This window comes from Phyllostomus discolor, chromosome 5 (genome assembly GCF_004126475.2).
Source record: "Phyllostomus discolor isolate MPI-MPIP mPhyDis1 chromosome 5, mPhyDis1.pri.v3, whole genome shotgun sequence".
Taxonomy (NCBI): domain Eukaryota; kingdom Metazoa; phylum Chordata; class Mammalia; order Chiroptera; family Phyllostomidae; genus Phyllostomus; species Phyllostomus discolor.
This window is the reverse complement of record NC_040907.2, coordinates 7296991-7323952: the sequence shown is the minus strand read 5'-3', so window position 1 is coordinate 7323952 and position 26962 is coordinate 7296991. Positions and strand designations below refer to the sequence as shown.

The 26962-nt window shown below is 49.8% G+C and overlaps 1 protein-coding gene and 1 non-coding gene across 4 annotated transcripts in view; one reads left to right on the top strand and one right to left on the bottom strand.

The window, feature by feature from the left end:
- The window catches only part of VPS13D (vacuolar protein sorting 13 homolog D), a 226359-nt gene that overhangs the window by 117253 nt on the left and 82144 nt on the right, over positions 1–26962 (bottom strand). The window contains exons 39-51 of one of the 3 annotated variants that reach the window (XM_028511940.2): positions 25933–26055; positions 23519–23593; positions 19466–19571; positions 18406–18558; positions 16381–16516; positions 15245–15292; positions 13166–13316; positions 12855–13065; positions 8342–8589; positions 6681–6872; positions 6255–6381; positions 4479–4621; positions 97–227 (exon numbers count right to left, since the gene is read on the bottom strand). In XM_028511940.2, the coding sequence (XP_028367741.1) occupies positions 97–227; positions 4479–4621; positions 6255–6381; positions 6681–6872; positions 8342–8589; positions 12855–13065; positions 13166–13316; positions 15245–15292; positions 16381–16516; positions 18406–18558; positions 19466–19571; positions 23519–23593; positions 25933–26055 (1844 nt within the window). The remainder of the gene's footprint in view (positions 1–96; positions 228–4478; positions 4622–6254; positions 6382–6680; positions 6873–8341; positions 8590–12854; positions 13066–13165; positions 13317–15244; positions 15293–16380; positions 16517–18405; positions 18559–19465; positions 19572–23518; positions 23594–25932; positions 26056–26962) is intronic. The other 2 variants (XM_036025326.1, XM_028511941.2) reach the window with 2 other exon arrangements.
- Positions 21284–21389, top strand: LOC114498260. Its single transcript, XR_003684701.1, has one exon. It is a non-coding gene; the product is annotated as a U6 spliceosomal RNA (small nuclear RNA).

Below are 26962 nucleotides of genomic sequence, written 5' to 3'. Positions count from 1 at the left end.
CCCACAGAACTGACAGAGTTGAAGGGGAGACAGGCCATGACATTAACACTCCCGTGCTAGTGAGCACTAGTGACTCTTCAAAAGCACACCGCTTACCTGTCCCCTGGCAAACTCCCTCTGTGCAAACGCAAGCTTGTGGGACGACTTGTTATCTAACAGGTAACGGGGGGCAAAGATGACCATGCAGGTGTCGATATATCGACCTCGGCCTTTCTTGACATCAATACCTGCAAATAACAGAAACCACTGCCATGAATTAATCAGAGAAAAGGACGTTTGTGGTCTGACAAAAGTAAATAGGCTTCACAATGACTTAAGTTTAAGAAAACACTTGCCTCACCCAAAGAATCTGTCAAGCCTTCTAAGAGTGGAATAAAAAAAGCCATCACACTCAGAGTATTATTCTATATTCCCATTTAGGCCTCAAAAAGTCTCAGTGACAATATCAATACCCCTATAGTTCCTAGCTTCCTCATAAAGTGGGGACCATAATAACAGAAACAAAAAGATACAGGTGTTCAGTCACAGACACCTTTGGTTTCCGTTTATGAAGCTGACAACGAAGACAGCTTATGTAACGCATGTCTGCTTACATCTGGGACACAAAATCGCCTCCCCAAGCATAGTAGAAACTTAAGTTCTTAATTCCATTCTACACTACCCTGAACTCATGCAACTTTTCTCTAGTATTTTATTTTAGCTCGCTACCCAAGAATCCAGCTGAAACTTAATGCAAACTATTATACAGCTTATCGATTCTCAAAATACATGTTTTCAGCACCCACTGTGTACAGGAGGAAAAAAGCAAACAAAACACACAGCAAGGAAAGAAAGTCCTAATCAGTCAGAAGGGACTCTCAATGCATCAGGTCCCAAAGAAAGGAAAAAAATGAAACAGCACTGAATCATCTTTAAAAATCTGACAATTTTTAAAAACTCGAAACTCGGTGGGATGAACTATTTGTTCATGCGCACAATAAACACAGCAACCATACTCAAGGACACTGGGCTGAGCTCTGCTTATACAATGATAAAAATATTTACAGCACAGATAATACATACAATAATATTATTCAATAACTGAACTCTTAACACCAGTTGCACCCTCTACCGAAGGCCCCACGTTTAATTCTCACCACGACCTTCTGAGTGGGGTGTTTTCACTCATCCCGTTTTACAGATGAGGAGAGACCCAGGCATGGGAAGTGAGGTCGCCTGCCTGAGGTCGCGCAGCCAGGAGCAGCACGGCTGTAACTCGAACCCGGGCAGCCTGCCTCGGGGGCCCGTGCTTGCACCGCAGTGGGACATGTACGAGGACCCAACTCAGCAGCCAGCAAGTAGCAAGAGAACCAAAAAAGGAAAGAAACCTTAGAATGTGACAATTAGGTATCTCGGGCGTCCCAACATAATCCCAGTTACAAACATTCCAACCTGTTAACTCCGAAATTTATTTGCGCTGGCTTGAAGAATCTGGTGTTCCATTAATGTAAGTCTTCAAAATACCTGAAATACTGAGCAGATCTCAGTAACAAAAATCTCCGGAGCTCTGTGCGTCAGCAATGCTAAGGAATGCCAGAATAAAGACATGTTCCCTCTCACTCCTCCCTCTGCATCACACGGAAAAGCACTAACTGTCAGAAACGGCCATCATCACAGCTAGCCGACCTCGACTAACACGAAGTCTGCCCACAAAGGATGTGTTTGATATTATAAAAAGAATCTACAGTACCGAGATTCCATTTTTTGGAAAAAGCAGCCTTTTCATTTCCCTTTTCTTCTTAGATTGCTCTGGCGAAACCCCAGTCAATGAACAGCTGATAGGATAAAAATGCACCAAATTCTTTTCTCTGGAGATACATGTGAGGCTAACGGGCAAGGGCCTCCCTGGCTTTTGAGCTTGGGACTGAGCTTTAAACGTTCATGAGAGGGAGTTCGTTATCTGTCCAGCTCTCCGAAAACATTCAAGTAAGAGATTCCACAAAGTCCCTTGATATTAAATGCCAAGATCTCATGATCCTTAAGAATTATAAAGACCTATCTTACTCCTACCCAGTCTAGTCCTTTCGTTGATAGAGCAAAATATTTCAAATCATAGTTCTGTCCCTAAAAACATATGCAATAAGTTTTTAAAAAAGGTTTTATTTATTTATTTTTAGAGAGAGGGGAAGGGAAGGAGAAAGAGAGGGAGAAAAACATCAATGTGTGGTTGCCTCTCACGTACCCCCACTGGGGACCTGGCTTGCAACCCAGGCAGGTGCCCTGACTGGGAATAGAACCAGCAAAACCTTTGATTCGCAGGCCCACGCTCAGTCCACTGAGCTACACCAGCAAGGGTGTGTAGTAAGTTTTAATGTATGCATTTAGCACAGTGATTTTCAACCAGTGTGCCACAACAGTTTTTAAAACATGCAATAGCTGTCTAATTAGTCACGGGCACTGACCTCTCTTTTCCCTTGGACTGTCAAGGTTTAAAATGACCACAGCCAACACAATAACTGTCTGGTGTGAGTGCCCTGTCTTGAACCATAAATATACAAGTCATATAACAGAGTTGCATCTTATTGGTCACAAAGCACATCAAGGTTGTGTCTGATTGGTTAATTCTTAGTATCAGAAATCCTCATATACAAGCACCTGATTTTTTAAAAAGATTTTTTAAATTTATTTTTAGAGAGAAGGGAAGGGAAGGAGAAGAGAGGGAGAGAAACATCGATGTGTGGTTGTCTCTCACACCCCCCCTACTGGGGACCTGGCCCACAACCCAGGCACGTGCCCTCACTGGGAATCGAAATACCAACTCTTTGGTTCGCAGCCTGCACTCAATCCAATGGACTACACCAGCCAGGGCGGCACCTGATTTTTCAAAAAGTCACTTTGGAGCAAAAGTGGTAAGAAATGACTATTTTTTGTAAATTAATCAAAAGTATACCTATTTTTGTCAGATGGGCAAAAACAGCATTTTTGGGGGTGCCATGGAGTTTTAGGAACTAGTCGACGGGCACCATGGGATGAAGCAGGTCGAAAATCGCTATCTACATGTGAGCGTATACATGCACTCAGTGCACAGCTCTGGCCGGACTGCCCGACCTGCCTCCCTGCGAGACTTCTGTTATTCCTCAGCACCAGCTTCTAAGAGCTCCATCGCCCCACCCCACAATCTGTCCCAACAACAACTTCTAGCCAACCTGTGGTTCACGTACAAGACGCCCCGGAAGAAAACCAAACACAGCAGGAAGCAGCCTTTGCCTATTCGAGGGGTAGAGCAAAAAATGCCAGCAAAGGTAAAGTGAATGATCCTCAGCTGGAGGCTCAAATGAAAGTTTATTTCTTCTGTTAAAAGTCATAATGTCAACTTTGAAGGAGGCAGCCCCATAACAAGGGAGAATGCATATATATTCAGGTTGAAAAGTCACTGAAAGCAAACTGTACTTGGGAGAGACTGTAACTAGTAACACCTCACACGCTTAAACACGACCTGACCCTAGCCGGGACCCAGAGTAAACTGCTAACTACCCCTCGGGGTTCCCTTCTGCAACCTCGCCATTTCTGCACGGGTGCAGCAGCCACTGGTCACATAAAATGAAAATCTCAATTCTTCGGTCACTCTGGCCACACGGCGTAGCAATGTGCTCTCCAGTGCTCGGCAGCCGCGTGCGGCTAGTGCTACCGTACCGTGCAACACCGACCATTTCCGACACCGCGGAGGGTTCGACGGACAGTGCAGTCCTAGGTGGTTCCCCGACACTCAACGCTAAGTGGTGCTTTGAGGTCCTTGGGAATTATACACTAAAGGAAGGACACACTGCTAACTATTTAAACCCAGGGCACATTATATCAAATTTATCTTCATCCTGCAGAAAGTCTTTTGAGAGTTCCAGGTGGCTATGAGGCTTATAGGTAAAGTATTCTCTCCTCACCACCCTCCACCCTGTAAGCTAAGCTAGTTTAGGGGGCTTCTACTTAGCATGAGCACCAAGATGCACTTTATCGCATCTTCTGCCTCCAATGGGTACGCCTCACTCATAATCCCGCTCTGACCCGACTTCCCCGTCACATCTAGGCGAGTCGCTCAACCTCTCTGCTGAAGCTTCGAGGAGAACAATGCTTCTTACCCTCTCAGGGTTTGCAAATTTTAATGAATGCGTGGGAAAGGCTCGAGGATGAAAAAAGAATTCCAAGTGGTCCTATCATTCCTGTGAAAAATGAGGATGTAAGCCCAACTGACACTTCTCCCACACAGGTGAGTCTGGAACCACACGGCAGAGCCCCAGCCCGCACAGGGCGGCGCTTGGGCAGCTCCTCGGCCCGAGGATAACCAGCCCGTGCTGACACCCACTCCGAGAGAAGACACCTAACCCGACGTCAGACGAGAAAATCGGCACTTGCCGCCCAGCCACCGCGTGCGGCCAGCTTGCGACCCGAGCCTGAGGTCCCGGGCTGACGGCTCTGACTCTCCCACTGCCCCACGTGCGACCCACCAATGTTATAGATCAGCCCGGGGCGGTTTCCTTGCTGGATGACTCTCAAAGCTCGCACACCACTACCGCCATCCAGGGAGAAGCCCTGACACCAGCCCGGCATGCCTTCGGGATGGATCCCCCTTCCGATTCTCATCGTGCAGCTGTGGGGCAGAAAAGCACAGGTTTACACGTTCGTCCGTCCGGAAGTCGCGTCCACCTGCTCTAACCAGGACACGCTGCTGCTACGGCTGTCACCCAGACCGACAACCCTAACGCTGACTCTCCCTCACTCACGCCACTCCCAGACACGGCAAGGCAGCCACTGCCCTGGTGGTTAGCCCCCGTCTCAGAGGCGGCCACAGTACGACAACCTGCAGAGTGTGTGGACGCCCTCGCCTGAACACTTCAGGGAGAAAACGTTAAGGCTCTATGAGCATACGGCATGCAGAAAGTACTACAATATTTATCGTCCCTCTGAGAAACAAGGACTTGACTTTCCTGACTCGGGGGTTTCCAGGGTTCATGAAATACCCTGAACATATCCGGGAAGTGTGCACACAGTTCTGCACATCCAAGAAAAACGTGCAGAGAATGCGGCTAATGGCACATTCCCTCTGAGGACCGGCTCTGTGAGGACAGCAAGGCACCATTTCATCGGCCAGTGTCGAATCACAGACCCTGGAGCCGTAATTCCTGGGCGTGTGTTCCAGTTCTCCCGCTAATGAGCCACATAACCTCGGGCAGGTGCCTCTCTCTCTCTCTCTCCGAGTCTCAGTTTCCTCATCTGAAAATAAAACAGTCTTTCCTGCCCTGCCTAATCCACTGGGGTGCTGGGAGAATCCAATGAGATGGTCTCCGTGGAAATGCTTTGGTAGCTATGCACTCCCTGGAGAAAATGAGCTGTTGTGAGTGTCAAGTCCTAGATCGAACACTGTCAAGCCTCTCAGAAAGAGTAAGACCGGGCTTGCCGGCCACGTCGGGTGTCTGCATGTACACCACGTCCAGCACCAGCCCAGATGCCAGCCAGCCCTCCCTGGGAGATGCATCTGCACCCCTGGCGTGGGGCACCCCCGAGCCTTCCTCGTAAGCTCGTAGCAAGCATACTTCCGCGGATGGCGGGCTATGCCCTTTTGGCAGTATCAGATACGCCCATGTACCTTTGGGTTATGGCTATAAATCAAGACTCCTGTATGGCAGAATGTCACAATCAAAAACAAAGGAAAGTAACAGTCATACCATACATTAAAAGGACTGTCTTCTAATCCTCACAATTATTGCTTTTCTCTGCCTTTTAAACATGCAAGGAATGCTTTGAGATCCTGAAATGGCATGTTTTATTTCCAGAGTAAGAGAGGCATTTCAAAACCTTACACAAAATGACCTGGGTTGGATTAATGGGGCGGAGGCTTTGCCAGAGGTCCAGTCACCCCACCCCACCCCACCCTACCCCCCTGCACCCCTACGCCAGTGCCCCTGCCTGTGCTGAGACCTTACAGGGGAAGAAAACTGTGCAGAGATGCGGGTCTCTCTTCACTGGCAGAGTTACGACTAGAACTACTTCAATACGTGTAAAATAAAACTAGCTTTCATTATAAACCAAGCAAGTGGTTTATTTCCACTATCAAGTAACGGAGAAATCCGATCCGAAAGCATCCCGCTAGGTCACGGCCCCACCCCCCGCCACGCCAGGACTGCTGTCTGCAGGGCACTCTGCTTACACGCACGCACTACAGCCTCCGCTAATTTCCCCTTCCCCGGCCATCATCTCCCCTTCCCGTCAGTGACCGCGCTCACAGGTTCGGCTGCTCCTTGTCGGCGTGGCAGAACAGCAGAGGGCTCAGGCTCCGGGCCAGCTCGTGCTCCTCAAACTGGCCTGCAGCGTCCGTCTTGGCGTTGTCCTGCCTGAAGATCAGCGGCAGCCCTTCGGGAAAGAGGGGGAGAGTGTACGTCAATCCCGCCCAGTCTGTCCAAGACAGATATGAATGGTAAAACTAAAAAAAGTCATCGTGGGGAAAAAGAGTAAAAACTGAATTTATTTAGTGGGTTCAGAGTTTGTTGTCTGGAGGACCGTTCTGGCGATGACCGAGCACGTACTATGGAAGCAGGGCAGTTCCGGAAGCTGAGGCTGCTGAAGCGGTCTGTCGGCACTGGCCCCGGTCAGTCAGCTAAGCAAGCAAGGGCCAAACGCCCGTGGCCTACCTGAGCAGCCCCTACACTCACCCGTTTTGTTAATCAACCAGTACGGTGCAGAAATAAAGATCTTCAAGGACCCTTCCGCTCTGCACACGATCCGGATGGTGAGGTTCAGCTGCCGCCGGTTGGTGTCGTAGAGTCGCATTCTCACCATATAGTTCTGGGTTCCAGGCGGGATGAGCAGCTCTTTACAGAGCGGAAAGTTCTCCAGTGACACCCCTAGAGGACACAGAAGCCATTGTCTTTCTGCGTTCTCGCTTCGGTTTGTTAAAATCATTAACAAGTGAAATTGGATTCCTTTTGGAAAAATCAGTGACTGTGTCTCTCACTAGCGAAAGAATCTCATTAGAATGGCCATTTTCATCTAACTGAGGTGAGAATATGTATGAAGCAAACCAGATGGCCTGGAAGTCACACTAGGGAGTCTGAACTGCACATTTAGAAAGATGAAAAAACCAAAAAGCTACCAATGACAGCTATGATTAGGAAGAGCTCATTACGCATCAGGCCCTGTGCCGGGCACCTAAAACAAAATGACGGCAACCTGCCTGCTTCTGAGCCCCAGCCTGGCCTTCCCAGCTGCAGGGCGCAGGGTGAGCTATTTGCCCTCGCTGTGTCTCGTCTGCCGAATGGGGATAACGACAGCATCTGTACGTGCCGCAGGACTGTCATTAGAAGTGACATTCCATGGGAAGCGGACGGGGAAGATGAGGAGTGCTGGGTGTGCACCCGCTGCGGTGGGCGGAGGACACTCCACCCCACACCGGGGCTCGCAGGCGCTGGCCGAAGGCGTACGTAAATGCCCGGGCACAGGCCCGGTTTCTCTGGGACGGACACCTAGCGCTGCACTGCTTTTCCCTTCCGGGTGCTCCCTGGCACACCAGCTCATCGCCGTGCAGCACGAGTTCAGCACGTTCCGCGCTCCTATCTGCGAAACGCAGAGAGCAGCTGTCTCTCTGCCTGAAACGTGCCGCTGTGAAGATCAAATGAGACGATATACAAAACCGGGAAAAAAAATGTGTTTCGAGTCATCATCATTTCAACATGTCTCCAACAGCCCTGAAGAAACCTACTTCCTGCCCAAACTCCGGATGCACCTCTTTGTTATAAGCACTACAAGTAGGATGGTGATTCTAATGATGTTCTCTCTGCCTCCAGTTACCCGTCCCTAGAGCTGAACATACCCAATGCACTGAGCACCCCGAACCTGAACTTCTTCATCGGGAAGAGGACGCGGAACCACTGCCTAAGGGTTACATGAGAGCATGCATGTGAAACACGTGATCTGCAGCACACGGTGCCTGCGGCACAGTGCGTGCTTGGCACATGCTTTTCCCTTTCCTGAACGGAGAAGGAGAGACAGATGATTCTGCTCATTTTAGAGCTGGGAAAAAGCATGGTTTGAAAAGACAGAATGACTTCCTCTAGCCATACATCAAATAAGCAACCCAAGAAAAAGGCTCTCTCGGGTGCTTCCTCTGGAAATCTTTTGAACTTGTTCAATTATTTTCTTTTAATAATTTTCTAACTTAGAAGTTTCCCATTTTTTCAGAACTGCATAAATCCTCTGAGCTGGCTTATCGAGAGAGTGTACGTGCTACAATTTCTCCAAAATCTTTACCGAATGATCACAAAATACTGGCATTTTCACGGAATGACTACAAATGACAATGCAGCTCGACCCTTACCTAGTTCAATGTTCTGGGATGTGTCCGCTGTGTGGAGAGCCACCTCCTTGCCAGGCTTCAGCGTCCCATTGATGGGCATTCCTTTCACATAGAAGTCAAGTTCACAAGGGAGCAAATTGCAGATGACCACCGTCGGCAGGAGGTATATGGTATGCCCGGGCTGCCTGAAAATCTGTTTCGCACTGTCAGAAAATATGTTTGAGGGCATGTAATCTGGATAATTCTCTTTCTTTATGGCCACACAAAACCTGTGAAGAACAAATGGTGGGAAAACCATCAGCCTGAATGAAGAGCTTGAATTTTTTCCTCCTCAGCTAAGTATGAGAAAGCATAACATTAAAATGGTTCAATAATTCAGTGCTTGCAATTTAAATCCCGATAAAATGTATAGATTTTAAATGTTCAGCTTTGTGGGTTTTGATGAATAAATACGTCTCTATAGCTACCACCCAAAACCAGTGATGAAGAATAATTCTCTCAGCCCTGGCTGGCGCAGCTCAGCGGATTGAGCTCGGGCTGCGAACCAAAGTATAGCAGGTTCGATTCCCAGTCAGGGCACATTCCTGGGTTGCGGGCCACGGCCCTCAGCAACTGCACATTCATGTTTCTCTCTCTCTCTCTTTCTCCCTCCCTTCCCTCTTTAAAAGTAAATAAATAAATCTTGAAAAAAAAATAATTCTCTCACTCCAGAAAGTTCCTCATATCCCCTTCTAACCAAAACCCTCTTCCCCAGCAATCAAGCAACCACTCCCTGACATTTGCCGCTACAGATCAGTGCCTGCTCTGGAGCTGCACACAAATGGAACGACACGGCACACACTACTCTTTGTGTCTGGCCGTTTTTGCATAACGTGAGGTATCGACAAGACTCAGGCGTGCTGTGTGCATCAGTTATCTGATTCATGCCCCAATGTAGGAGCGCACCGGTTTCAATGCGCTCGTTATCCTGCGGACAGACAGCCAGGTGGGCGGGACCTCCGGGTCAGTCTATTGAGAATGGAAATGCTAGCAATACTGAGTCTTCCCATCCACAAATTCGGTTATACATATTCCCAGCAAGGTTTTGTAGTTTTTAGAGTAGAAGATTGGTACATTATTCCTTAGATTGATCCCTGGGTAATTCACGTTTGATGATGCTAGCGGCAAATGGTATTTTTTTAAATCACATTTTCTAACTGTTCATGGCCAGAAAGTGGCCAGAATATAAAAGCATATAACTGCTTTCTATGGGTTGATCTGGAATCCTGAAATCGTGATAAATTCATTAGGTCTTGTAATTTTCCATGGTGTTTTCTACATACAGACCATATTTTTCGAACTATAAGATGCCCCCCCCCCCCCCGCAATTTGGGAGGAATAATGGTTGTTAATGCTGCTGTTGAGTGCTGTTTACATTTACATTGGTGAAATAATATGTTATTAAATATTTTACCACGTTTTTTGCTTCAAAATTTTTCCCTCTATTTTCCTCCTCTAAAACCTAGGTGCATCTTATGGTCCAAAAAATACGGTAATTGTGTCATTTGCACACAGAAGAAGTTTTGCTTCTTTTCAGATCTTTATGTTTTTTTTTTTTTTCAGTTTATTTATTTACACTTATGGCAATGGCGAGGACGACTGCAACCTCGAAGAGAATGGCTGCTTCCTCACCTTAAGGACAAGAGTTTAAGGTTTCACCAGGAGTTTAGGGGCAGCTGTAGGTTTCTAACAGATGATCTTTAACGGACTGGAAACATCCCCTTACATTCCTATTTCACTGGGCATCATAGCGAACAGGTACTGAATTCTATTAAACGCTCCCCCAATCTTTTATTTTCTGCCTTACTGATGTGATGTGATTTTTTTTTTTTAGTCTTTCAGTCTCTTAACATGGTGAATTACATTTATCAATTTTCAAATGTTAAGCTAATTATTATATCCCTGGGATAAACCTCACTTGCTGTTTTCTATTTAGTTATTTTTGCTAAAACTTTTTGCAACTCTTCATGGGGAAATGTCGGTTTGTAATTTTCTTTATATAATATCTCTACCAGTTTTGGTATCAGGGATATGCTAGCCTTATAAAATGAGCTAAGAACTGATACTTCCTCCCCTAGTTTCTCAAAAAGTTTGTCTAGAGCTGGTATTATTTCTTCCTTAAATGTCTGGTAGAATTCACTAGTGAAGCCATAGAATCCTGGAGTGTTCTTCGTATGAAGGCTTTTTATTACAAATTAAACTTCTTTAATAGATACAGGGCTATTTGGATTTTCTATTTCTCCTTTGTGTCAGTTTCGGTAACCTGTATTTTTTAAGAAGTTTGTCATTCCAGGATAGAATTTATTTGCATAAAATTGTTCATAACATCTCCTTTTAAACCTTGTAATGCCTGCAGGGTCTATAGTAATGTCTCCCTTTTTCATTCCTTATATTGGCAAATTGTTTTCTCTCTCTCTTCTCCATGATCATTCTTATTAGAGGTTTATCAAATGAATCCTGCCTGAGCAATACGGTTCCGCTGGTTGGGTGTAGTCCCACACAGCCCAGGGTCACTGGTATATTCCCGGCCAGAGCATGTGCCTGGACTGTGGGTTCAGTCCCTGGCCGGGGCCCTTCCCGGAGGCAACAGACATGTTTCCCTCTCTCTCCCCCTCCCTGTCCCTCTCTCTAAAAATAAATTTTTTAAATCTTTTTAAAAATTATGAATCTGATTCATAATCTTTTAAAAAAAAGATTTTATCAAAGTCAATTTTGATATTTTTTAAATTATTTTTTCTTTCATTGCCTTTCATCTTGTTTTTATTGTTGCCTTTTTCTTTTTATTTAACCTGCTCTTCTCCTCCTGCCTTAAGGCCGAGGCTCAGAGCAGTGACTTCACATCTTCCTCATCTTCTAACGTGAATATTAAAGCTGCACGTTTCCCTCCAGAACCGCTTTCACCGCATCCTCCACATTTCAGTATGCCTGGTTTTTATTATTATCCAGTTTGAAGTACTTTAATTTCATTCGTGATTTCTTGTCGGATTCATGGATTACTTAGAAATGTATTGTTTAACTTCCAAGTATTTGAAGATTTTGTAAGTATCTTACAGTTACTGACTTCTGGTCTAATTCTATTGTGATCATGAAATATATTGTGTATTGTTTCGATTCCTAAATATTTATTGATCTTTGTTTCATGACCCAGTAGATGGTCTCTCTTGATGAATGTTCCATGCACACTTGAAATAAACGTGTAGCCTGGAGTTGTTGCTGAAAGTGTTTTATAAACATCAATTACAACAAGCTGATTGATTAGCACTGTTCAAATCCTTGTATGTCTTTATTGGTTTTGCTTGCTTTATTAATTACTGACAGGGAAGTGTTAAAATCACCAATTGTGCCTGTGTATCTATTTCTCCCTTTATCTGTTACCAACGGGCAAATCTTGATAAAGGGTGAAGTGGCATTCTTTGTTCTATTCTGGCACCTCTTCTGCAAGTTTAAACTAAATGAATGCTTGTCTTCACTATAAAGAAAACTAAAGCTGGTAACCTCTAATTTACATAAACTCAGCCCTGGCTGGTGTGGCTCAGTGGATTGATCACTGGCCTGCAGACCAAAAGGTCGCCGGTTCTGATTCCCGGTCAGGGCACGTGCCTGGGTTGCGGGCCAGGTCCCCAGCTGGGAGTGTGAGGGAGACAACTGATAGACGTTTCTCTCACACATCGATGTTTCTCTCCCTCTTTCTCCCTCCTGTCCCCTCTCTCTAAAAATAAACAAAATCTTAAAAAATACATTTTAAGTCACTAACACTAACAATCCAGTATGTTTTCCAACATTAAATCTAGTAGCTTATTACCTACACTCTTCAGAAGGGGAAAGGAGGAGTCTGAGTAATTTAGACAATTTTGTCAAAGTCCCCGAGAAAAGTCAGTACTAGGTGCATGAGCCTCCATCCAAATTCCTTTGCAATCTGTCATTTTAAAAACTCCTGCCCTGGCTGGCGTAGCTCAGTGGATTGAGCACAGGCTGGGAACTAAAGTGTCCCAGGTTCGATTCCCAGCCAGGGTACATTCCTGGGTTGCAGGCCATAATCCCCAGCAACCGCACATTGATGTTTCTCTCTCTCTCTCTCTCCCACTCCCTCCCTTCCCTCTCTAAAAATAAATAAATAAAATCTTAAAAAAAAACAAAAAAAAACTCCTAACCCCAGGGTTTTGCTTCCCCATTTAGGAATGGGGACCGGTAAGTTTCTTCTTCCCTCCCTACGTGTCCTCTCTTCACGCTGACGCACACATCCACGTGCCTAGTAGAGTATGTACGAATGCCATGTTCTTTGGCTGTTTCTCCAACACACACCAGATAATAAGCCACAGCCCCAACCCCCGCCAGGGGTTGACCTTTGAATCCTTATGAAGTCTGACACCAGAACCTGGGAAGTCAGAACTTCAGGGTTCCAGATGAGCGCAGCTGCATCGCCGAGGGTCCTCAGAGGAAGCACAAAGGAGAGAAGAAAAGCAGAGGTTATGTGTGGCCGCAGCGCCACGCATACCTAAAGAACCGGCTCTTCTCCGTGTCCATGGAGTGGCACTCCCGCTTGCTGCTGCTGACCTCCGCCGTCTTCACCACGTTGGTCCAGTGAATGGGAGCCTTACAGAAGAACACGCCCAGCCCTTTGGGCCGGGCCTGCAGCCGCCAGGAGGTGAGGTGCAAAGGCACAGCGAAGGAGTCCCCGGGCATGACGGCGGGAAGCACCACGGGCTCTGCCACAGGAGGAGGTGTCAGCGCGTCCCGGCCGGGGCCCGCCGCCCGGAGGCGCGCCGACCCGAGAATGAAAGGAAGGCGGGCTACACCAAGACTTACTGTCCGGAGCTGACGGGCTGTCCAGTCTCAGCTCCATTGGGGTCTCCAGTCTGTTCTTCACAATGAGGGCGGACCGCACAGTGATCACTTTCCGGGCGCTGCCTTCCATGGTCACCGCGAAGACCACCCGGACGGGGGGGAGGGAGGAGAACTGCGAAAAAGGTGCAGAAGTCAAAGAGCACAGCTGCCATTTTAAAAAAAAAAAAACACATAAAAATACAACACCAACCAGCATGCCTAAATCGAAGCATCCTATTGTTACCATAGCTCTTTGGTGGAATTAGTCAGTCAGCCCTGAGACCACTCAGCTTTAACAGGAACACATATCCTATAACAGCACACTCTCAAAAGAGCGGACTCTAAACATTTCTGTAACAGCAGTTATTCCACTCAGAAGTGATATTATTACAAAGTGAGTCACAAAAAAAATCTGCCCCAGGCCTCTAGACACATTGTAAAGAACTTCACGTAAGATCGGTGATGACCCATCCAATTTCCCAGACTTCTGCAATGTCGTAAAAAGCGCCTGCTGGAGGCTGCCCTTCGTGCACGACACTGTTGGGTCCCTCCCTACGCACCGGCCCTCCCCTGGGAGCTGAGCAGGACTTGTTCTCAACCCTGCTGGAGGGGAGCAAAGGCCATCCAAGGCACCTGAGAGTCCAGAAATGCTGAGGCAGGACCTGGTCAAACATTAAATGATTTACCTTCCGTGGTGTTCTCCTCCTAGACTAATATTAAAGTGAGGAAACATCCTCTGAACGGGAACAACGGGTTGGGTACCGTCCAAAACACGCAAAAGCGAAAGGAAGTCTCCTGAGACTACACCTTGTCTCTGCGAAACCCAGGCCGCGGACGACAGAGGGCTGCCTGCACGGGGCTGCCTTTCACGGGGACAACAATAACTTCTTCCTGGTGTCATAAAAATTGCTCTCTAGGCCCACATGCTATATTCGCTGACATGCCCACAGAGAGAAACCAATCTCTGTACTTCAAAGAATTCCCAAAACAAACTTCTCTTTCTTCACGGCGTCTTTCTAAGCCCCAGTTAACAACCACTCTTTTATAAACAGGGCCCCGAGTCTCAGAAACTCAGTGTAATGGAGGAAAATAATTTATCTTTGGTCCTGGGCCGCGGCCACTGCTTTCTTTTTCCATACATTCATTCACGCAGCCAGCACAGATTTTGTGCCACAAAACTTTTTTTTTAAGTATGAAACCCTATCCACCAGGTAAGCCAAAGAGGTTCCAAAACTATCCTTCCTCGCGCGAGTGTCCAGGACACACTGACAGTGTTTTTTTCACTGCAGAAACAAACGACGCCACACCACAGCTTTTCACACTGCCAGCTCTTTTATTAAAGCCAGCGGTATGTGAAAACCAACCTAGCAAGCAACAAAATGAAGAGCTCCGTGGTTTGCACCAAGACTTCCAGGAAGCCCCCGAGAAAAGGCAAACTATTTCCTCCTGGAGCGCAGTCAGAGAGACGGGGCAGGACTGCCCCCGAGGGCCCCCTGACCCTGCCCAGCAAAGCGCGGTGCGGTGGGGCCAAGGCCAATAACAATCATTTCAAGTCTTGATCTCGACACCTTCAAGCTTAGCTACAACCTCACATTTCAAAACATACTATCCCTAAGGGGGCAGAAATGATAAGCAAAAACCTAAAAACAGTTTTTTAGTGTCATCTTGTGATGTTTCAATAGTCAAAGAAGGAAAAAAAATCTTACTTTTTCATTCTTATTTACTTTCATGACCTGTGGACCCAAACCTATGAAATGCATATAGCCACATGAGGGTTAATTTATATTTTAACTTAGAAGGAAAAAAAAAGCGCTGGCCCCAAACCTTTGCTTCTTCTCTCCTTGCCTATAATATTCAGTCCCACACACCAAGTTAGGTGAAAACATTTTCTGGCAAGTTCTTATCAAATGAAGGTAATCATTAACAGCAAAGAAGAGGGATAAATTCCAGTCGCTTACATGTCGTAAAATCCTCTGAGCATTAAGAAACAAACGCCTTCGTGCGGACCGGGTGCAGTGTAAACGCTTAATAAACCCCGTGACACAGGGGAGTGATACTCACGTAAACCTGGGGGTGAATGATGTTTGTTCTGCTGCCGGGGCTGCCAATCTAAGGAAGATCCCAAAAGTCAGAGAGTCAGCACAGACCTAAGATTACAGCCACCATCAAGTTCAACGACAATGTAATTTGCTTGAAGGTGCGGCTGTAAATAAGCAGCCTCAGTAAAGTACGCTCTGCTAACCAAGAGAAAAACATCTGATCTTAGAAGACATGGGAAAAACAACACTCACTTTACAACTACCCCATGGATGCAAAAGTTTTCCAGAACACATTTATACAACAGAAATGCATCTCTTGGAGGAATCAGTCCTCTCATTACTAGAAAGGAAATTAGGCAGAAAGTTAATCTTGAAAGGAAGTGTCCTTTTCTAGGAAACACGGGGCGCACAAGAAGAACGGGGAAAAGGACGGCATGCTTCTGGGAAGGAACAGGCGTGGCACAGGCCGCCATCTCTGGAAGCCACACTTCCCCCCTCGTCACTGGCCCCCCGCAGTGAGCACGGTCAGCCCACGGAGTGCGGCCGAGTCCTGGACGACAGCACCCGTGGCAGATGCCTCGGCTGGAAGGCCGGCCCCTGCCTGCCCATCCTAGTCAGGGATGCGATCCACATCATCCCGGGCTGGTCCACCTCCCCCGAGAACCGCAGGCCGGGGTCAAGTTCGGGCCAGGGTGAGCAGGAAGATGCGTGATCAGAAAGTAAACAACGGAGGGTACCTGGCTCTCTGCCAGAGAGGAGAAGCTGGGGAGAAGGCGCTAGAAGGGTCAAGGAGCAGCGTTACAAGAAACTCAAAGACAGGACACGCGGGAAGCGTAGCGGTGTGTGAAGTACAGCCAACGCGTGTCAGGCAGACCAGCAGACCGCCAGGCAGGCCCGCTGAGCGAGAACTGGGTCTGCACGGATGACGTGTGAGCGTCAACTCTAGACCTTGCGTTTTCAGTGGGATTATCTACACACTGGTTACCAGTGCCTACAATGGCTTGACACAACCTTACGTCTTCTTCCTAGAACTAGAGGAAGTGAAGGACAAGGAAACTTCAGTAGAGCAAGGCTGTTACAGGCTTCACCGAGTGCCTGGGTGTAAGGGCGCGTGGTCGGGGCACAGTCTACGCCCATCCCCCCCCCACCACCACACACCGTAGAGGACGACGAATTCTTATCCGGTGCCGCGTATCGGAAGAAGGTCCCCACTTTGTCCACGGACACAGGGCTCACTTGCTCCCAGCCATTCACTCTCACTTGCAGCTGGTGAATCCGGAGGTCATGGGTGTGTCTGCAGCAGAACGCGGAGAAAGACAACAGGCACAGCCTTATAAAGGAAAGAAGACTAGAGGCCAAGACCCAGATCTGATTTACTACATAATGCCATAGAAACCCAGCTGGCCAAGCCTTTTTTTAGTGATGACTTGGTGCCGGGGAAATCAAGAGGATATGCTCACTGGGTCTCACAGTAAAAACCGCGGGATCTGCAGAGCGCGAGCAGGAGCGGCACTTGCCCTCCCTTCGCATGGCCCCGCAGACCCCGTGAACTCGCCCAGGGGCCCCCCCACCCCCCGCCCAGCCCGTATGAAATAGTGCCACCCGCCAGCTAAAACTAGGTCAGCGGGGTAGTCACAGTGCTCTCCTAGCGGTCTGATAGTATAGCTGCACTCCTGGAAACACCCACAGCACTTTCTGCTCCGTCCTTTCGCTGAACCCCACTTCTCCCAGAACCACCCTCGGCCCTGGCTCGGTCCCCTCCCCACGGCGGCAGACAGGTTGCGGGAGACGGCGCCCTCGGCGCTTCAGAGCTGAGGTGCTGGGCGGAAACTGAAGCAGAAAGCGGTGGGCAGAACAGGAGGAACGGGAGGAAATTGCACATTTAATTCCATTTTAGATTTTGCCTAATTCAAGCCAGAAGCCTGAAATGGGGAGCTGGATTTGAGGCTGACAGGAAGGAGGGAGGGAGGGAGGCAGGGATTGGGATACAGTGTGCTAGAGGGGGGAAAGCCAGAAAAGGCATTTATTTTGATGAATTCAAGAAGAACAGTGGGACCTGAAATGGGTTACAAAACGTGGGATCTAAAACGGAAATGACAGAGAGGTCACGCAGAGGCAGTGCTTATTAAGAAGTTCAGCTAACGGTTGCACTTCTGATGTAACAGAGGCCGTGCTCATGAGAAGCACAGCTACCAGTTCTCTAATGAGCTCCTCTAGGAACTCTGTGGAACGGGAAAGTGCTCGCCACTCATCCCTGGAAACTCTAACACGGCTTCCAGGACCATGCACCCAGAGCAGTGATGTCTTTAAACTGCACTTTTCCCGTGCCACCACTGGGGGCCACGCGCTCACAAGGCCTGCTGCGAGGGAGAAGCACGTGCTGGAGGGCAGAAAGCTCCATGGGAAGAAGTGTCCGTCCAGGAGCAGGTCTGCACACGAAGACCTAAGGCCTTGTGAGAGCAGCAGGCCGAAGCCAGCCAACCTCCTCCACTTCAGCTCAGCCCGAAAACAGACCGCGGCTCAAATCCTAACACCTTCACCTCTTCCCCAGACAGCCCTTCCGCTTGAAAGTGTTTGCAAGACCAGAGCACTTGGTGAGGTACTGCGTGACCTCTCGGTAAGCAGCCATACCCGTCCCTCGCGTCTGTCCTAGGTCCTTGGCTGGCCATGTCGGGAGCGAGTGCCAGCAGTCTCCCTAGATGAAGGGTTCTTATCCTCTTCAGAATCACTTTATCTTATCAGTATGGCTCTGCTCTCTGAAAGCATCTGCTTGCTAAAAGTGCTGTGTGGCTCCTATGCAGCTTAAAAATTGAAATCGACATGCTTTAAAAACCTCTGCAGAATACCACGTCACCAATGCACCACGCAAACCAGGCCGGAGGGCAATGTGTTGGAGTGTTGTGCCCTGTCTGTACTTCAACCAAATTATGTGAAACACGCACGTCCGACAAAGCGATAACTAATGGGAAATGAGATGTATTTCCAAGATAGCAAGAGAGTCATTGTATTTTTTTTACATTGTATTTATTTTTCCCCATTACCATTTAGTCCCCTTGCACCCCCGATAGTCATTGTATTTTTTAAAAGGAAACACTAAATCATTACAATCTTTAATAAAGCGAAAGGACAGAACATTCGAGACGCTCGCATCATACATGAGGAAAAGAACGGACCACACTTTACCTGTGTCTTAGCTTCCCACGTGCTTCAAACTCAAAGGGAATCTCTTCGCCCGTGAGGACTTCCCGCCACTCACTGACGTTGTGAGCATCGTCGAGAAAGGCTCCGTTCTCTTCGGGAACCACCCCTGGGCTCCCGCTGTGAGACAGGGCGGCCCTGGAACCAGATGAGACACCGCCCGCTTGTCCCTCTCTCTCGCCAGCTCCCGCCCACACAGCGCTCAGTGCTGGGGGCAGCATGACCGGGCTCCCGCGGAGGGTCCGAAAGGTCAGTAACTACAGTCATCTCCACGGTCAAGCACCGCTGACAGCTGTCGCCGCACACTCACCTGCCCCCAGCACTGAGCCTGCTGCACAGGGCACTGTGTAAACTGAGTCACGACTTGGAAAGGCAGTATTACGTGACTGCAAGCACTTCCCAGACCTAAACTTTCTTAAAAACAAACCAACCAGAAAGTCTCCGGTAAAGCATTATCGCACTTAGTGGAGGAAAAACGTGGCTTCCGATCAGCTGATTCTGCTACCCGTTCCGTGTTCTTCATCACCCTGCCCGGGACCCAGCAGGCAGAGCCACGGAGAACGCCCTGCAGCAGTTTAGGGAAACTCGTACTTGTTCTCCGGACTCCACCCGATGCTATCTGGGCTGAAGCGTGTTCAGGGTTTGACAATTCTCAGGGAGGGTAAAGGGAAGAAAATGGGAGATGTTTTCAGAGCAGCCTCAGAAGAAAGATGTAAGACGTTTGGTTTCATAACCACATACAGCTTCCTTCAAGGGGCGTGGGGGCTGAGGAGCAAACACGGGACGACTTTCTCTCTCGCGTCCCACTCACACCCTTCCTCTGCCCGACTTGGACTTTAAACATAATGTCTACCAGGATCAGCATCGTAACTTGGGCATTTCAGGCTCAAGACCTACTTCTCTGACTACGGACTCCACAGAGAGCCAGGCAGCAAGTTCCTGATTCAAATACCATCCAAGAGCCCCGAGAAGGGGCTCACCGGGCCAGTGCACAGGAGCCTTTGGTGGCAGAGATGGCTCGGGGTGACAGGTCGAGTGTCCTTACCTGGTGGGGGTGGTGGTCAGGGTGGCGAACCACAAAGTGCAGCCTGTGTGGTTCCTCAGGGCAAAGGGGACGAAGGGCTGCCTGCGCTTCGGGGTTTTCACCTCTGCTATGGACAGACAGACAGACAGCAGCCGTTAGCATCGCCTCCATCTCCGCAGAAGAGACCCCTCCCCCTCTGTCCCCCCACCCCGCCCCGCCCCGAGACAGTACCCACAAGGGTCTCTTGGCAAAGGGGCTGAAGGAAGGGGGAAGAGAGAAGGAACTACCACCACTGAGCCCGCAGGGTGGATGGAACCCCAGGGAGTCTGCTGCCTGCTGCGGGACGCCTTGGTCCCCCCAACAGCTGGCTGTGACGGGCGGCTGCCCCGGCCCCCAATTCCCCCACCACCCCTGTGGGCCCCATCTCAGCAGAGGGCGCCGGGACCTAACTTGGCTGGAATGGAGAGAGGGAGAAAGAGAAGGGGACCCCTGCTACTCCCAGGAAACATACTATAAGTAACCCAGACTTAGCGAGATAGGTCACACCCACGTGATTAAACTTGGTCCAAACCACCTGCACATTAACAAAGCCTCCCTTTCTGTAAAAGTCACCCTGCAGTCACATTATTCCTATGACGATGAAAGAAAAGCATCTCTCCTATTCTCCTATACTAACTGTTGGGGTTTCTTCTCCCTGGAGGATCAGAAATGTACTGTCCTAAAGGCTTTCACATGAAACGTTTAGCTCCTTAGTCGACACGGGTACCCCCACCGCCTGCCTACGCAGGGCAGGTGCCAGCGAGACTACAAAAAGAGCATAAACCACAGTTTCTTTTCATGAAACAGTTTCTAATCAGGGCAACTGGAAAGGAACACTGATCAACACAAGACTATAAGTAACCAAGTTCTAGAAAGACAACTGGCCTGACAGTAAACACTACAAGAGAATCAGCAAAGTGAGAGACCGCATGGCCGGAAAGAGCCCAAAGGCGGCCCAGCGGCTCACAGCCTGCCCTGCCAGCGGTCGGGCGCTGCACAGAGGCTGCCAAAGGAGGGAGGACGTCGGCTCCTCCGACCCAGGGCCTGAGTCTCCTCTGCGGCCACACGAAGAAGGGGGCAGGGTGGGCAGCAGGAACCACAAAGGCCACATGCTCACGCCACACACACACTGGCAACCAAGGGGGGCACGGCCCGTCTCCCAGGTGTCTCGCGTGAAAGCACAGACAGCCGGAGCGAGCCCAGCACCCAATCGGCCTGCAGCTGTGCAGAGAACGACATCTGGAGGTGGCTGCCACTGCTGATCTTCCAGGCCCCCACGCCTCCCGCCAGCAAAACAAGAAGGGAGGCCGCGCAGCCTGGCCTCCGCCACCTCCCAGGTGAGGCGTGGGGCGGGTCACAGGTCGGTCCTCGCCGCTGCCTTCGCGTTCCCTTGGTTCTCTTTGCTCACGCAAGCGGACTTTTCTTAACTCACCTTCCCTTTCTCACTGTACTGTTTTCCACCACCACTTAGCCCCTCAGGCCCCGCCCCCTGCCCCCGCAGTGGCCACCCTGCTGTCCGAGTCCGTGAGTCCTTTCTCCCTTTCACTGGACCCCCCCGGACCCTGACCCGCCCCCACTAGCTGCCAGCCTGCTCTGCGTCTGTGAGTCTGCCTCTACTTCGGCTGTTACTTCGGTTTACCCATCGGATGCCACACGGGAGTGAAACCACACGCTACTTGACTTCCTCTGACTGGCTTACTTCACTTAGCATAATGCTTTCCAGGTCCGCCCTCACCGTCCCGTCGCAACGGGTAACGCTTTCTTCTTTGTCATGGCCCAGGGGTGTTCCATTGTGTGCGTGTGCTCACTTCGGCAGCACACACGCGGAAACGGAAACAATACGGAGAAGGTTAGCGTGGCGCTGCACAGGGACGACACGCGCACGCGTGAGGCGTTCCGCGTTTTGGTGCCCGCGTTGCTGCCTTTAACAAGTAAGCGCTTCCCTTTCCAGCCCCTGAGGCTTTCAGAAGTCAGTACTAGAAACACTGCAACACGAGCAGCTTCAGGTTAAGGCAAGCTCCACTCTGATAACAACGCGCCAGATACACGAGCAGCCCGCAGCGTGTTCCCGCGCTCCCGTGGTTAGTCTTTAGCGACGCCCCCGAAGTCTTCTCGAGGCAGCCTCTGCGGACAGCATACCCATTTCCCCTCCCAGTGGCCTCGCTTAGTTCCCAAGGTTTCCTTTAAAACAAATACTAATAATGTGCATCGAGTAGAAAATTACGGAGTAGCTGTGAGGCTGCTGACAAGAGCAGAGGGGGAGTAAAAAGTTTAAGAGCTGTCTGCAGGGTAAACAGTACTTATTGTGGCACCTTGAAAGGCACCCCCGCTCGGTGAGGGCCCGAGCGAGCTGCTTTATTGCAGGGATAAAGGCCCCGGAGGAAAAGGAGCCAGCTGTGCTTTCACATCCCGCTGTGAGCCAGACTGTAAGTTTCCATTTGCAAATTAGATTTAAAAAGAACAGGTGGCAAATGGCTTTGATCACAGTGTAACGCAGAATAAAGTGCTAGGAATCCATATAAAGATATTCACGAGTATATTGCTCCGGAATTAAAGAGCCTGGGAAGGCACACAGCTTGGGTCCCCGAGCTGCTTGTTTTGATTACACATACCAGCGGAGACTCCAGCAACCGGCTTCTCTGACAATAAAAACACGCGGGGTGCTCGCCAGGCCAGCGCCAGCGCCAGGGGACAAGTCTGACATCTCCTGCGCTGGGGTCCACATCGACCACGGATTTGCCACTGGCACAGGACCAGGAACCAAATTCCCAAGTCCCTCAAAGAGCACAGGGTTCCCTGGTGACCTCGAAAATCTGTCCCCAGAGACCAGACCTAATTTCCCCACGGGCTTGGGGAACCTGATGCTCCTCACGTCCAGCTTCAGCTTCCAGTGGCTCCAGCTGAGGAAACCTCTACCCCTCGGGCTTGCTGCACAGAGCGGTTTGGCCATGACACACAGGGTGGGTTTCCATGCTACGTAAGCAGCTCACTCTGTCCAAGAGGACTGGCTTTGTAAAGAGGGAGATGAACGCCCCGGGCCTGCTGCTAGCTAGTCCCGTGAGGGAGGGCCAGTCACCAGTCTCCCTGGGGTTCTCCGTCCCCGTCAGCTACACAGGAGTAACACTCTGCTTAGCCTGAGAGATTAAACATCGGACGCAGGAAAGCTCAGGATGTAAGTCCACGCGTACATGGAGACTCGATCACGGGCTTCCTTTGGGAGCCATCCCCTAAACATGCACCTCTGTAAAACCTTCCAGGAAAAGCCCCACAGTGCTGTCTGGTGTCGTAATGTCCCTGTTCCGAACTCCTGCAGAGGAAGCTCAACGGCCTTTTTTTAAACCAAAGATGTCACGGCCCCAGGCAAGGCCTGTTGTCAGCCAGGCACACGGATTTCATTCCAATTACACGCACGACACACGAAGGAGGGCGTGCGTAGCCTGGGATCCAATTCCTGGAGGTCTGGGGTGTTTTCTGTAACATCTACTGACTAGTCACATGCTCAAGGAAGCTTCAAGGGTCAGAGAGAGAAATAAAGGACCTTTTCTTTTCTCTCCCCTAAGCGCCCGAGTCCTGGCTTAAGGAGTGACGGTTGTGTCTCAGGGAAACTTTCTTAGCTCTGGTTAAGACCCTGAGGGCCCCTGCCCCGCAGAGCCTGGGTCGGCCATCGCGTGTCCACTGAGTGTGCTGTAAACAGGCTGGGAGGGCTGCTCGGTGGAGGTGGTGTTCTTCCGTGTACTTGCTTTCCAGCATGAGAAATCACCTACCTGACGCTGGGCACTTCTGCATCCCCCACTAGAGTGGATTCCATCGCTACCAAGGGTTAAGGTAAACGCAGGAGACAGCATAGGAATCAGCACACCACTCGCTTCTGATAAAAAGCGTCACTCTGCTCATTAGCTGGAAATTTCCCTGCTACTAAACAGAGTGCTCGAAACCAGGCATGCTCCCATTCTGCTCCCATTCACAGAAAATCAATGTACAAGGCAGTTCTTAAAACAGGAGAACAAAGCAAGCCCTCGCTTGGCCGTACCGTACCTCGAGCATAGATCTGGTGCTCTAGGTTAGTCAGACTGGCTGTGCTCCTAGTTCTAAGGTAGACCAGGGGGAGGCCTGGTGGACAGGAGAGACAGAGTTAGAGCGTGAGAACACACACAGTGAGCGAGCGGACTCGCCCCCGAAGCAGGAGCCCGAGCGGAGCCCGTTGGGAAAAAGCAAGCGTCATGCAGCGGCAGCATCACCCCCTCGGTGCCGACTGGAAGCTAGGGGGCGCCTGACAAGGGGGGCGGGACCGCTTCCAGGCCGGCTTTTTATCGGCAGGGCCGCGTCAAAGAAGCATGCTCCTTTTTTCTCAACTGGGGAAAGAAAATGCATTCAACGTTCTTTTGAACAGAATGACAAGCCTTCTGAGGGTTTTCCATTTAAAGCAGGAGTGTTGTTCTCAGACGTCACAGGAAAGTCACCAACACCGGGGAGTGCAGATGTGAGTGGGAGCTGCTCCGTCTCCCACAGAAACGCAGTAGCAGCAGAGAACGCGGATCCCTCGGGGGCTCAAAAACTCCGGGGGAAGAGTCGGCCCGCGTTCCCATTTTAACTGTCAGGACTAAGGAGTCATCTCCCAGTACAGTGACATTATGAATTAAACACAGGAGTTTTTAGGATATTTCCATTTCCAAACAGTGTCCTTGGGATACAGAACTAGTGGGTTCCGTAAGGTGCCGTGCCATCCAGGCGTGCTGCGGAGTCTCAGCCCTTACCGCACAGAGCCTACAGTTACCTCAGAAACGAAGCTGTTATTTTCCTTCCCGTGCTAAAGAAACAGTAAGAGATCGGCAGCTCCCTCAGGCTGAATTTCATATTAAGAATCTCTGTTCCAAGAGCTCCCCCTGAAGCTGCCCTGAATAAAGTGTACAAATTGGGGGGTGGGGGGGGAGGTGACTAGATAGTCATGAATTAGACCTGAACGTCCGTGGTCAGTTCAACAACTGACTTTCACAACAAATGCCCCGCAATTATTTCAGTGGGTCTCTGAAAAGAAAACAATCCCAGCTGACTTCCTACTACTACCCGGGAACTTCTAATAAAAAAAGGGGCTTGGAAATGTAGATATATCCAGTTATGTCTAACTAAAAAGAAATATTACACCTTTATATGCCTAAGTAACTATAAAAATCTAAGTAAATAAAACCAGCTTTAATTTAGCAGAGGCATTTAGCCTAAGGGAGGCGGCTAATTAACTTTAAAGGAAGAGGAGAATTTTTTTCCTTAAGGGCAGGGGAGGAAGGAGAGGGAGGAAAGAACCCCCTTCCGCAGCATCCTGGTGATGGGCCCCCTAAGTGCTCGCGCCGCCCCTGGATGCAAGATCCCCTTTTAGAAACACGCACTCCCTGAGACACGTAACACACTACAAAGATTATTTAGAGTCTTCTGGGTAGAATTTATGTTACATTCTCTTGACACGCAGATTGGGAAGGTGGGAGGAGGAGCCGAAACTGAGGCTGATGATATCTGCAAAGCCCTGGCTCCTAGGCAATGGCCTTGGGACTGAAAGCCACAGCCTGGGAGTACGGGGAGCAGGCACAGCTGACGTCTCCCGCCCCCCTTCTAGAAGTACAAAGCAGAAAGAAAGTCCACTTGTACTCGCTGAGGAGAGACGAGCCAGTTCGGATGCTTCATACACTAGGAAAACCCATCTTCCCGTGACACGTTTGCAGGCCAGATGGATGGAGCGGTTACGTGTTCACGAGCTATGTGAAGTCCGGCCAAGACCCCCCAAAGGAGCCACACTGGAAGGGCTGGGGCTGCGCTGCATCTGAGTGACAGCGGCTGTGGCACAACTGAGAACGTGCAGTGGGCCACCGCCAACTCCCAGCTCCGAGGGAATCAGAGCTCCACAGTGAAGCGTTCAACAAGGAAAGAAAACATCGTGGAAGGAGAACAAACTGACTCCTCTCCCTCCCAGAGGCTGGGCATTCCATTCTTCTGCACTCTGTGGGGAATACAGGCCCCCCAACAACCCTCCCCACATGGGATATCCTGCGCCCCCTCTCTTTCAGCATGTATGTCCGATCTTTAGCTTTAGAAGACTGAACAGATCTTTTAAAAAATCCAGCCCAAGAGGTCAATCCCCAGGGACGTTTGTTGGGCCCAGTAAAACCCAGACTGAGCGGTGGCCGACCTCAGCGACGTTCAGGCGCACCGGTGCACGTGCAACGCTACGGGAGCCCGGGGGCTGGGCCCTGCAGACCCAGTCTCTCCCCCACAAAGGTGAAACTGGGGCTGTGGGATTTGTGCCAGAAAAATGCATCTCACAAAGACTAAAACAGAACTACCGGAGATTGTTGGAATTTCCTGTTGGTCTTCCCACAGAAAATAATTTTTGATTTTTCAATGAAATAGCACTCTGTAGGTCGACAGCAATTGAGTTAGACATTTGCAGAGAAAAACCTTACTTTGTCCAAAGCACGGGGGATCCACTGACGAGCCCATCCAGTCTTCTGACAGGGCCGAGTCCGCCTCCTTGTCCTGCTTGCAGTAATCTGCCATCCACGACTCCTTGGTACTCACATACTGGTCTAGAAAAATCCCCCAGAGACATTAGGAACAGACGTAGAACATATTGACGGTTCAAGCCAGATAATGCCAGTCCAGCAAAACAAGCTGTAACTGAACGCCTCGCTACCTGCCAGGCAATGTGCTCGACTCCATGCGGGTCTGTGCCCTGGAGAACCTCACACTCCCCTGGAAGAAGTTCATGTTAACACAGCAACCCTTACCCCCAAAACGGCACCGCAGTGTGAGAGGAGCTAAAACCAGGGTAAACATGAAATTCACAGGAGCACAGAACGGGGGGGAAGATTTATGCTGCTCTGGCAGAAGTGGGAAGGGACGCACGGGAATCTTAGCAGGGGAGCCTCTGTGTGTGGGCCTCAGAGAAGGAGCAGAGGTTACAGTTCCCCAGTGGGGTCAGGGACGCGGGCAGAGACGCCGGCCTGTGCAAAGACTTCAAGGCATGACAGTACCTGGCCCATTCAGGGAACATTAAATACTTTGGTGGGACCTTGGCACAACATATTGGAGTAAGGGCCTAGCAAAGGAGTGTACTGGGGGAAAGACTGGGCGTACGCAGAGAGTGGAACCCCACGCTAAGAGGTCAGGGGTTAGAGACTAGAAGACCGATCCGGAGGCCGTTCAAGGGCGACCAAACGACCAAACGCAAGCAGCTGGAACCCAGCTGACAACTCTCCAGCCTGGTTTTACTCGTTTGACAGGAGAATCACAAGGGGGGACGCAGGCTAACAAAATAATTACGATATACCACACCCAGATAAAGACTTTTTTTTTTAAGGAGAAGGAGAGAAACATCAATGTGTGGCCGAATCTCAAGCGCCTCCTACTGGGGACCTGGCCTGCAACCCAGGCGTGTGCCCTGACTGGGAATCGAACCAGCAACCATTTTGGTTCACAGGCCGGCACTCAATC